This window comes from Brassica rapa, chromosome A01 (genome assembly GCF_000309985.2).
Source record: "Brassica rapa cultivar Chiifu-401-42 chromosome A01, CAAS_Brap_v3.01, whole genome shotgun sequence".
NCBI lineage: Eukaryota > Viridiplantae > Streptophyta > Magnoliopsida > Brassicales > Brassicaceae > Brassica > Brassica rapa.
The window spans coordinates 6,716,688-6,727,912 of NC_024795.2; the positions used below are offsets into that span (position 1 = coordinate 6,716,688).

The 11,225-nt window shown below is 38.0% G+C and overlaps 3 protein-coding genes and 1 long non-coding RNA gene across 4 annotated transcripts; 2 read left to right on the plus strand and 2 right to left on the minus strand.

Annotated features, from left to right (window-relative positions):
• Nucleotides 1-1,198: 1,198 nt before the first annotated feature.
• LOC103859821 (plant UBX domain-containing protein 3) lies at nucleotides 1,199-2,738 on the minus strand. The gene is made up of 4 exons (XM_009137401.3): nucleotides 2,481-2,738; nucleotides 2,059-2,344; nucleotides 1,858-1,953; nucleotides 1,199-1,777 (listed from the first exon to the last, which is right to left on the minus strand). Exons 1-4 carry the CDS (start codon nucleotides 2,627-2,629, stop codon nucleotides 1,400-1,402), a joined length of 909 nt encoding a protein of 302 aa, XP_009135649.1. The 5' UTR covers nucleotides 2,630-2,738; the 3' UTR covers nucleotides 1,199-1,399.
• Nucleotides 2,739-2,872: 134 nt separating this feature from the next.
• LOC103859832 (uncharacterized protein At4g22160) lies at nucleotides 2,873-3,918 on the plus strand. Its single transcript, XM_009137413.2, has 2 exons — nucleotides 2,873-3,508; nucleotides 3,603-3,918. The coding sequence occupies exons 1-2, from the start codon at nucleotides 3,096-3,098 to the stop codon at nucleotides 3,667-3,669; spliced, it is 480 nt and encodes a 159-aa protein (XP_009135661.1). The 5' UTR covers nucleotides 2,873-3,095; the 3' UTR covers nucleotides 3,670-3,918.
• Nucleotides 3,785-5,230, minus strand: LOC117128574. Its single transcript, XR_004451943.1, has 2 exons — nucleotides 5,145-5,230; nucleotides 3,785-5,054 (listed from the first exon to the last, which is right to left on the minus strand). It is a non-coding gene; the product is annotated as an uncharacterized LOC117128574 (long non-coding RNA).
• A 1,545-nt stretch (nucleotides 5,231-6,775) lies between these two features.
• On the plus strand, nucleotides 6,776-8,068 carry LOC103859842 (putative F-box protein At4g22180). The gene has a single exon (XM_009137423.3). The coding sequence runs from the start codon at nucleotides 6,827-6,829 to the stop codon at nucleotides 7,958-7,960; it is 1,134 nt and encodes a 377-aa protein (XP_009135671.1). The 5' UTR covers nucleotides 6,776-6,826; the 3' UTR covers nucleotides 7,961-8,068.
• The last annotated feature ends 3,157 nt before the right edge of the window (nucleotides 8,069-11,225 follow it).

Below are 11,225 nucleotides of genomic sequence, written 5' to 3' on the forward strand. Positions count from 1 at the left end.
ATAATTATTTAGAAGAAAACATTTTTTTAACGATCATTAATAATTGATTAGATACAAACATCTTTTTATAGCCATGTCATACTTGTTTAGATTTTGAACTTCTAATAAACACAAAATCAGGATAATTAACTTTAGTGAGGCGGAAAGAAAGAAGGTAGATGATCCCATCAACACAAACCAGGAATGTTTATGGAGACCTCCTCCCCTTAATTGGTTGAAATGCAATACCGATGGAGCTTGGCCCAAAAATAGAACCAACAGTGGCGTGGGGTGGATCTGCAGAGATGAGAAAGGTCATGTGTTATGGCAGGGGAAAGAGCTGTGACAGGACTGGAATCCAGTATTAGAACAGAGGCAGAGGCGCTAAAACAGGCTGTGGAAGCAATTGCAATGTTCAGCTACAACAAAATCATGTTTGAACCTGATTCCATGACCCTAGTCAAGATGATAAATGAAACAGAAGAGGTTTGGCCAATGCTATATCCATTAATAGAGGTCATTCGCCGGTCTTTTTCACATATTCAGGATTACGAGGAGAAATATTATCCAAGAGGAAGAAATAAAACAGCTGACAAAATAGCAAATGAGTATCATTTTTGTATTTAATGTTCCCAAGTTATATTCCGTACTGCCAAAGTTCTTGAAATTTCTGGTTGAATATGATAAAATGTTGTATAGAGAACAAGTTGGTTAATGAAATTAGTTTATGAGTTAATAAAATAAAATAAAATCTTTTTCAAAGAAGATTTATGCTATTAAAGTATTATAAGGTGGTTATGCAATCGATAAATTTTACTCCATCCATTTTGTTTTAACTATCGTTTTAGACTTAGACACATAGATTAAGAAAACAGTTAATTTTATATATTTATTAAATAAAACTAGCATTACCCATATACATAACCATATTTTAATTAATAAAAAAATATACTAAAATATAAAATTAATAAAAAATTTAACTGAAATTATAAAATAACAGTTACTTTAAAACAAAATTTTTACTCTAAAACGACAACTAAACTGGAACGCATGAAGTATTATCTTATACAAATTCATAAATTAAGGTTTTACTTTTACTACATATTATTTGCACCATGCTAAAAATCACCAATCAAATCATTGTAATAAGAATGACTTCTATAAAATCGGATCATTTTTAGGTGAAAACTTGAAACACTTGAACATAATTAAAGATCAGTAACCTAACTTTCCACTTTTGTAATATGTAAGAACTCCAAAACACACACATAAACGAAGAACATAGAAACCATATATGATGTTTTTCCCCTTCTTGCCATAATAAGCCGATTATGCACTTTTTCTTACAAATCACAACATTTTTTGGATATCTTGGAGTGTAATAATACTCTCTTTAAGAACAAAAAGAAACAAAAAGTTTCTAGAATTTCTGAATGACTACAGAGTTTGCTAGACCGGCTTGATCAATGGTCTGAAAAGGATCAGTAAGCAGCTTTGGTGGGAACCCCATGACCTGAAGGCTGTAGTTGATTGGGTTCCCAGGTCGAGAAAAGTCAATGAAAGCTCGAATGTCATTGACCGTGTGATGATTGTTGAACTTAGCCACCATGCGTGTCCCGTCAGCGAGTCTAAGCTGGATAGATGTGGATGGAAGAGTTTCATCTACTACAAGACTCTGTGACGGCGATGGAACCGCTGCTAGATCGGTTGGATTGCTTAGGTTTGGAGGGGTTGATGAGCTAGCACCGCCTAGAGTCCTTCCCACTCCTTGAAATGCAACCTTAGGTTTCTCACGTTCCTACAAAAAAATAAAAGAATGTAACATGTTAGATTAGGTTTTATATCATTTCATAAAAGGAGAGAAGAGAGAAGACTCACGGGGCATTTCTCGTCTCTTCTCATAAGATTAACATGTACGGGAGCTCTTTTATCAGCAGGCTCAAGCTCTTTCGGACACTCAGACTTTCGTATGCTCTGCAATAAATAAATAAACAAACAACGGTTTCAACATGGGACGATCATTATTAGCCAAACACTGAAACCATATTTTAACCAAATGAGTTAAGTTTTTCTTTTTACGTCGAGAAAAGGCGCGTTCTCTGGATCATCCAACTTCCTCAAAGGTCCATCATCAACAGTGAATCCATTAGACCAGAAAACGATGTTGTGAATCACAGGCTCGGGCTGTTGAAGAGCTGTCGGCACACTTTCTCCTGAAAGCAATCTCCCTGTTCCAGTGAAGCTTCTGGAACTCGAAGGACGCTCAAGAGGTCCTTCCACCGCTCCTAGTTGCCTTGCTTGGTTGAATATCTCATCAACATCATCGTGTTTCGGTTCTTTTGTAGGATCCTGAACTAGCATACCACTGCAAAAAAAAAAAAAAACATAAAGACAGAACAAAGATCCAATCAAGTTTCAACCTTTCAGATTTACCAATCATAGAACTGAGATAATGAGTTTAGATACAAAAGAATCTGAAATTTCAGAAAAAAAAAATTAACCTTTTCTCTCCGCCGGTGTAGTACTCTTGAGGTCCATCGGAGTCACTGTCGGAGTCCGGTCCTGATCTTCGGTTCAGATCGGAGAGTGTACGGATACCACTGGTCCGACCACCAGAGGGCTTCGACGGTTTCTTGTCCTTTGAAGACATCTCTCTGATTATGCTTTTTCTCCGGCTTGATCGAGAAAATTAGAAGAAGAAAAAAACACGAAGTTGAGAGGAAGAGAGATTAACCGGTTGACACGCTAAAAGTTACTACGCGAAATTAGAGCGAGTGTAATATACTCGCTAGCTTGAGACTTGTTAAGTGGTGACGCGTGTTCGTATGTGCGCGTGTGGAAAGACATAGGAATAAAAAAGATTGATTAACACGATGAGTTCACCTACTAATCATGGGATCAATTATTTGTATTTCGTTTCTGATAAATTGTTTGTATTATTTTCGCTCTAACATGTTGTTACTGAAGTTCAAAGTGAAAAAAAGTTACTTTGAATCGGAAGTGGAACCACTTTAGTCTAAATCACTTTTAAAAGTCGAAAGAATCAAACCAAACAAGAAGACCCATGTTCCACTGTCTCTCTCCCCACTTTACAAAACGATCACTCACCACACTTCATGGATGAGTCGGTGAGCCTCCACCGGAGACTAAGCTCGGTCGAATCATCGTCAGAGTATAATATGACCAAAGATGGGTCCCATGATGGCCCTCTAAGCTCCGACTCCGGGACCGAGTCTAACCGAAGCTCTGACTTAACAGCCTCAACGGGACTGTCAACGATCATACGGGTCTTGTCTGATTCTCTACTGAGAACGGAACTGGCGGAGATGGAGATGATGAAGGCTCGCGAGGCAGCGAGGTGGGAAGCTGAGAAGAGAAGGATGGAAATGGAAGTTGAGTTGACTCGAATGGTGCTTCAGACTCATTTACAGGTAACAACGTCGTTACTTGTCGAAGAACAGGAGATTGTTCCGTCACAAAGGAAAAGGAAGAGATCAGAAGTTATAGAAGACGAGTCATCCACCACAAGGTCAGATATCCTTTTTCATTATTCTTACCATTAAAGTCGCATTAATTAGAGAAACATTAAGAATCTAACAACAGAGGTTCTGTGATGAATGTAGGGAAAAGAGTTTAGCTTTATTGCGCTTACTCCAAGTTAACCTAATCTTCTCGAACTCATTGACCTGAGAAAATGTTAAGTGTCAAAGTCAAAGATCAACTGGATGATGATGTCACGCTCAGAAACTGTCATATTATTCTTATGTTATGTGTGTGTTTACTATACTATTAGTTAGATGTTTACCCTTTTCTTCCAAAGTCTCTAATGAATAAGATTTTACAATCTACAGGCTATGATTTTAGTCAGAAACAAATATGAGATGTGTCGTTTAGTCCCTTCTTCAATTTCCAATAAATAGTTTTACTCCCTCTGTTTCATATTAAGTGTTATTTTGACTTTGTACACACAGATTAAGGAAACAATTAATTTTGTGTATTTCATATATAAAAACACAATTACCTATATACCTAACCATATTTTAACTAATAGAAAATAAATTACTGTATAAAATTAATAAATTTTGTATTGAAAATGGAAAATGACACTTATTTTGTAACGAAAAAATTTCTCTACAACGACACTGAATATAAAACGGAGAGAGTAGTGAATTAACACTCAAAAGTTCTCCTACAATATATCCATTAGCAACGCGTAAGGGGGAAAGAACTCTTTTGTTTATCTTTAATTTTAGTATAGTTATACAACCACAAGCTTGAATGATATCATCTACAAATCTTTAGCACGGACTACATGGACGTTGATTGCATAAACCGTATCGCCCTCACGCAAGAGTTCACATAAAACACGGTCTTCTTTCTTCAGTTTGTTCCTGTCGCATATGCGGTTCCAATATCGGATACAAACACGATCTTTTGTTTTCATCGTCTCTGATTGTACTTTTCCAACACTGTCAATGTAGTGAATGCATTCCTTAAACTTTAAGCAATGGGTTTTCACCTATGAAGCACGGGGACGTCTGTTTAGGTGCCGTACCGGTACCAGAAACGTTTCGGGGACGGATTCTTCACGGGGACATCACTGGTACGGCTTGGGGATGGTTAGAGAACTTTGTTGTTGAATAGGTCTAGTTTTCACGGGACCTAATGCTTGTGTAATTGTGTTTTAACTGTCACTGTTATGCTGCTTGATTGAAGTAAAATAAACTTGAGCCAAAACACTTATAGCAGGAGCCGAAGGAACAAGCTTTGGCTTGGAAGCCTCGTGGCCATCAACGCCTTGCCCTCTTTCTCCTTAGAAATAAACTAAAGCTTATTTTATATAGTCTTTTATTTATTTTTAGTTGGCAAAATAGACATATTATAGTAAATTATATATAATTATGTTAGATTCACTATATAATTTTGTTATTTTATAAATATTTTATATTTTTGACTAGTATATATATGCCGTCCCCGTATCCATAATTTTTAAATTTTGCCGTTTTCCGTCCCCGCTTCTGTCCCCGTATCCGTCCCGGTGCAACATAGGTTTTCACCACTTTTGCATCAATCAACTGTAGTGGAAATACACAGAGGAAACACAAAAAAATTAGACAATTGAAGTAGTTGTACATATATGTAACATCAACAATGTTTTCTCTTACCAGCTCATATGGTCTATTCTTTAGTTCACTCTCAAAATATATATTCTCTGGATTTTCCAGGTATTTCTCTGGATTTTTTATTTTGGGAACTACTGTAAAATTCTCAAGAAATAGAAAAACATGCATGTTAGTATATAAGCAACTCACAAAAAATAAATAAATAAGAGATGAAAATTAAGCAAAAATGTGTCTACATTTCCTTCTTTTCACAGAACAACTGGTGTTAGTGACCATTGCCTCGTCATCTTCTACTAGTCTTCCTGAAAAATCTCCAGATAAATTAGTTTTAGATATAATATTGTAAGCATGGTGCTAAATGATGCACCTGTGATGAAATATTTATATGTTTTACCTTTCTTCTTATGATTCAAAGTGAAAGAAACGTCACTTTCGTCATCATCAGATTCAGAAGAATCGCTGCTCAAAGAAATAACAGTGTCCTCTTTCACCTAAAAGAAGGATATGCCAAAAGTGTGATACCAATATAATTAAAAAAAAAATCTGAAAATTGAGTGAACATAGATATGCATAATGTTAATCTTAGACTGCGACTTTTAGTTATCCCTTACCAAAGACAAACTCAGAATTGAGATCATAGTTCACACTTCAACTAACTGTAAATAAAGAGAGTGAAATCTTAATAAACATATATACCTTTCTTAGTCCAGCGATCTTAGATGGTTTCTACTCGTTGTTGGCAAACGGTGCTGCTAGAGCCAGCCAGTACCAAAGCCGGAACCATTGTGGCAGCTCTGTTCTTTGTGGGACGACCGGGGGGTCGCATATCATCCAGGTTACTAGCTCCACCACGGCGGCCTGCATGCTTTTGAGGCTGAGAAGCTGAAACACCTGCTAGATCAGGAGTATGTTGGTCGTTGTTGGTGGTGGTAAGAATCCTAGACCTAGGAACTTCCAGACATGCATCAGGAGAAGCAGCGAACTTTGTAGGTTTTCTTCACATCAACAATACGACTGTTCTTCAAGGTCTTGAGATGGCGTGTCAGCAAAGCATCATGATCAGGATGCAACCCGGTGTAGTTTTTCTGAATATACCTCGAAATTGCCTCTTTGCTTAAACCGTCCCGTTCGTTTGACGCCGCAATCGCCATGCTTATCATCTACCCATCCATACATATATTTAGATAGGGAATATATACATGATCTTTTTCTAAGTTAGTAGCTTAAGATGAGAGTTTTACTTGGAAGTAAGGAGGATGGTTGAAGGAAGTATGTGGAGGCGCTTGGAAGACATTGTTGTTGTATGGATTCGCGTGAACCTTCCCATCAGATTGTGGATGATGATGATCAATGCTGGAAACGTAAAGAGATGGATCCCATAGGTTTTGACTTTTGAGAGAAAGAGAAGATGGTAAAAGAATCAAAGGAAGGTGAGATTTATAGTTTTTAATATGATTTTTCTTTCCTTTTCACACTTTCAATATGATTTTTTTTTCCTTTTCACACTTTCAATATGATTTTTTTTTTTTTTTGACAACACGCTTTCAGTATGATTTCTGTTATAAATTCGGATGAATATATGACTCGTGATAAAGCTCGTACGGACTCTTTCCTAAAAGATTTTATTATACTAATAATCACCTATTTAAAATACAAGATTCTTTCAATCGTTTGGATTTAAATACTCTTTGAGAGACTCCCTCTTGCGGCTCTCAGTATTTGCCATGGAGGATAATAAGAAGCGAAACCCTAATTCTCACGAGTGCAACTCATGGTCGGAGCTTCCACTTGATCTCTTGAATATGGTGTTCAAGCGGCTTGGCTTTGTTGATTTCCAACGAGCTAAATCCGTGTGTTCGTCTTGGCTCTCTTCTTCGAGACAATCAGTACCCAAAAAGAATCACACCCCTTGGCTGATTCTCTTCCCCGAAGAGCAAAACAACAGTTACTGCAAGTTGTTCAATCCCGAGGAAAAAGAAAGACTTTACAAAACACAAGACACTGGTTTGGATTTTTCAAAGAGTGTTTGTGAAGCATCCTATGGAAGTTGGCTCTTGATGCATGATCTTTGTTATAATCTCCACATTGTGAATATCTTTACCAACGAGAGAATAATTCTACCTTCTCTGGAGTCACAGCTTGGGTTGACAAAGGAGAGGCGAACCAAACCAAAGAATAGGATACTATCCTGTCTGTTTTGGATTGACGAGAAAACCAAAGACTATGTTGTTGTATGCAGCCTAGATAACTTGCCTGTGGTCTACTCCAAGAAAGTAAATAACTCTTGGAAGCAAATCCCTGAAACTTCTGAATGTCTTGGCATGGTTTACAAGGATCACATGCTTTACTTTTTAAATTACTACGGTGATTTCTGTATCTTTGATTTTTATGGAGAGACTCCACAGCAAACCTTTCAACGAGAACTGAAAGTGGAAAGCGTCCATAGTCGTAAAATAAGTAGTCGGTTGCGCATTGTTGCGACAAAGCTTGTAGCCACAGTAACAGGAAACGTCCTCTTGGTTCAAAAAATATGGAGATCTATACCTATGACATGGTCATTCCTGGTTATCAAGGTTTATTCTTATTCTTCAGGGAACCTGAAGGAACACCAACTAGTTAATTCTTTGGGCAATGAGTCGATGCTTTTTGATCAAGGCATCACTGTGCTCGCCAATGAGACTTATGGATTCATTGCAAATTCCATCTATTTCAGCGGCTGTGTTGATAAAAAAGACAGAAATGATCTCTTTCTTTTTAATCTTCAGACACACAAGACGGAGCTGATGCACAAATTTGATTGTTCTAAATTTCAGTTCTCTAGAGCTCAATGGTTCTTACCAAGTTTTACACATGCATGATATTGTGATGTCAATACAATGTTTTTTAACTAGAATAAACATGTTTTGCATCTGGATGTGTAGGTTTAGAAAATTTACTTTTTCTAGATAAGTATGTATTTTTATAGGGAAAATAAAATTGGGTTTTGAGGCTGCTATAAATACGGGTTTAATGGTTTGTAAGATTATTTTTTCACATAATAATAAGAAACCCTAAACGGATATTTGCCTCAATACGTTTTTGCTCTCTTTTTTTTTTGAGTTAATTCGCGTTTGTTCACAATAACATGTTTTTTCTTCACTTATTAATGGTCCTTATTTTGAATAAAAGGTTTTACTTATATAAGTCTTTCACTAATTTAAATTTTTAATATTTCACCTAATAAGTTATCCTTTAATCATATATGATTGTTTGATGCAAAAGTTTGAGAAAGTCGAAGAACAGATTACATAAAAGTTGGGTCAAAACATAGATGGAATGACAAGGGATATTGTAACTAGTAACTCACATATGCCTAACAACGATTAATAAGAAGGAAAAGCACTTGTCTAGTCCTCCTATAAAGAGTAGCTAATTAGAGTAACAAAGTTGCAGACAAGCTGGCAAAGTGTGATATGCCTATGGAAGCTGGCTCTTGATGCGATACCCTCTACGTAGTCTCTACGTTGTGAATCTCTTTACCAATGAGAGAATCAATCTACCTTCCGTGGAGTCACAGCTTGGAATGGTAAAGGTAGAGCGACGAACCTTAGATGGTTAGAGTTACGCACTACAAGTCCCAACGAAAAGGTCTACAAAGGTATTAGTATACGAGCCCCAGTGTTCTGGATTGATGAGAGAACCAATGATTATGTTGTTCTATGGGGACTTCGAGACTTGTGTGTAGTTTATTCCAAAAAGAGAGATACGGTCTGGACTCAACTTCCCAAAACCGCAGGCTGTGTTGACGTGGTTTACAAGGAATCCAAGCTTTACTTCTTAAGCGTACCTGGTTGTTTCTTAATCTTTGATTTGCTTGGAGAGACTCCACAACAAATCTTTCAGTGCGGTGTTATTGTGGAAAGACTGCGTTTAGGTCTTGTTGTTCCGACAAAACTTGTAGTCACGGTGACAGGAGAAGTCTTCAAGGTTGAAAAATGGTGGAGGTCGAGGTCTGAAACGTGGTCCTTCAGGGTTATCAAGGTTTGTTCACCAGGATTCCTGAGGATGAGGAATCACCAACTGGTTACTTCTTTGGGAGACGAGTCAATGCTTTTGGATCAAAGCATCACTGTGCTCGGCAATGACGGATTCATTAGAGATTCCATCTATTTCAGTGTTAAAAGAGATAACACAAGTTCTATCTTTCTTTTTAATCTAAAGGTCTCATCTCAGATTACCTCGTGTTTGTTCTCATTGTCGTATTGTTTGGTCATCGTGAATCTGCTTGTGAAACGGTCAATCACTCTCCCAGCGACAAAGTGCAAGGTAATGGTAACATCTCAGTTTCGTTGGAAGAATCCCAGGTTCATACCACTGGTCCGTTGATAGCGGAGCCCCAAAAGGTAACAACCTCTACTCCTGATATCATTATTGCCCCTACCGAGACTGATGTTTTGGAGAAAAGTGCTACCAATAAATCTCTCCAAGAAACTACACCTGCTACAAATGATTCTCTCCAAGAAGCTGACCCTGTTAACTTAGATACTACTACAACTGAGAAGATCGCTGAAGAGATTGTACTCTTTTCCAGATCGGCTTTCAGCTCCTTATGTTGTTCAGTTTGAGACTCCAGTAAAGACCTCTGTCTCTCCATCAAAGGCTAAAGAATTTGAGTCTTCTCCCTCCTCCTCTCCCTTGGAAGGTAATGATACCATAGAAAACAACTCTCTCCATATATCGTGATGACACTCTTTCACCTCAACCGAGCTTTAGTACAGAAGTGACAACTGTTGCCAAGCCAAGTGTTTTTGGTGATCTGTTTGATAAAAATGGGGTTTTCATCGGTGAAGAGTGGAACGCATTGATGTTAGGAGTTTTCAAGGCTCCTAAGACAAATGTTGTAGTATAAATGATTGTCGAACCAGTTCTGAGAGATATCAAAGCACCGAGAATGCAAGTAATCACTTAATCTAAGTGCAACCAATGATTTAGATGGGTTTTTAAACTATGACTAATTAAAAGGAATAACTAAATGATACTTTCTTAACTATTGGAAAAGAGAACTCATGGATATAGGGATTAGACCTCGGGTGATCAAGTTTCGAACTAAAGATGGCAAACGATCAATCAATCTATTAACCTTAAGCTTAGACGCAATCCTAAACAAACTCTATGTCTAGATGAATGTTCATTTACTAAACACAATTCAAACATCAAATGTCTTTGGTTGAATATATGAAAGCAATCATTACTAACAAGTCTATTAGCTATCTTAGCATCTCTAACAACAAATGTCTTTGGCAGAGCATGCTAAAAGCCTAGGAGAGTTGTCTCGGGCATTTCATCGAACACCTTTCGGGTGAGAAATGCCTAAGGATCAACAATTGAGTGGCCAACTCAGAAGATGCTTTATGTTCACTCTACTAGCAAGGAAATATGAATGATCTACACTAAAACATCCTAGTTCTAACCTAATCACCCTTAATCTCCCTAACCCATGAATTCAAAAGGTGATTACTCACTAATCTCCATGATCCCTCTTAAACCCATGTTGGATTTCAGATTAATCATGTAGAGAAATACAAGAAATAAAAGGAACACAGAATTTCAATAACAAAATTGATCAATTGATTCAAAGAGATCACTTTCCAAAGGTTTTTTGGTGGTTTTTCTAAAACAAAGATGATCTGCCTCCTGGTGGCTTACAGAGTAATAAAACATAGGTTTAGAAAATAAAAACGTGCATAATGAAATGACCAAAATGCCCTTGAGAAATCACAAGTTCGAGCAGAAACAAAACACGGAGCGACCTCAGCCCGTCGCTCCGACAAGTCGCTCCAGGCTTCGGGAGCGACCTCGCTGTGTCGCTGCGAGAGGTCGCTCCGGGCTCGTTCTCGCGTCTCCGGGTGATGAAAACGCGAGCGACTTCTCCCTGTCGCTCTGGTATGGTCGCTCTGAGCTTCGGGAGCGACTTCAGCACGTCGCTCTGGAAGGTCGCTCCGAGGTGTAAATGTGTGTCTCCAGACGTGAAAACGCGAGCGACCTTGTGCAGTCGCTCTGGATGAGTCGCTCCGGAATGTGGTGCACAGCGACCTCATGCCGTCGCTCCGAGAGGTCGCTCCAGCAGTGCTCGTCCAAAGATCA

Excerpts from the sequence above, each read along its gene's own strand:
- LOC103859821 (XM_009137401.3), bottom strand. The coding sequence starts at position 2,629 with ATGTCTTCAAAGGACAAGAAACCGTCGAAGCCCTCTGGTGGTCGGACC. Across the intron at positions 2,345-2,480 it reads TACACCGGCGGAGAGAAAAG|TGGTATGCTAGTTCAGGATC; the intron begins GTTAATTTTTTT and ends TTTTTTTTGCAG. Across the intron at positions 1,954-2,058 it reads AGAACGCGCCTTTTCTCGAC|AGCATACGAAAGTCTGAGTG; the intron begins GTAAAAAGAAAA and ends TATTTATTGCAG.
- LOC103859832 (XM_009137413.2), top strand. The coding sequence starts at position 3,096 with ATGGATGAGTCGGTGAGCCTCCACCGGAGACTAAGCTCGGTCGAATCA. Across the intron at positions 3,509-3,602 it reads GACGAGTCATCCACCACAAG|GGAAAAGAGTTTAGCTTTAT; the intron begins GTCAGATATCCT and ends TGATGAATGTAG.
- LOC103859842 (XM_009137423.3), top strand. The coding sequence starts at position 6,827 with ATGGAGGATAATAAGAAGCGAAACCCTAATTCTCACGAGTGCAACTCA.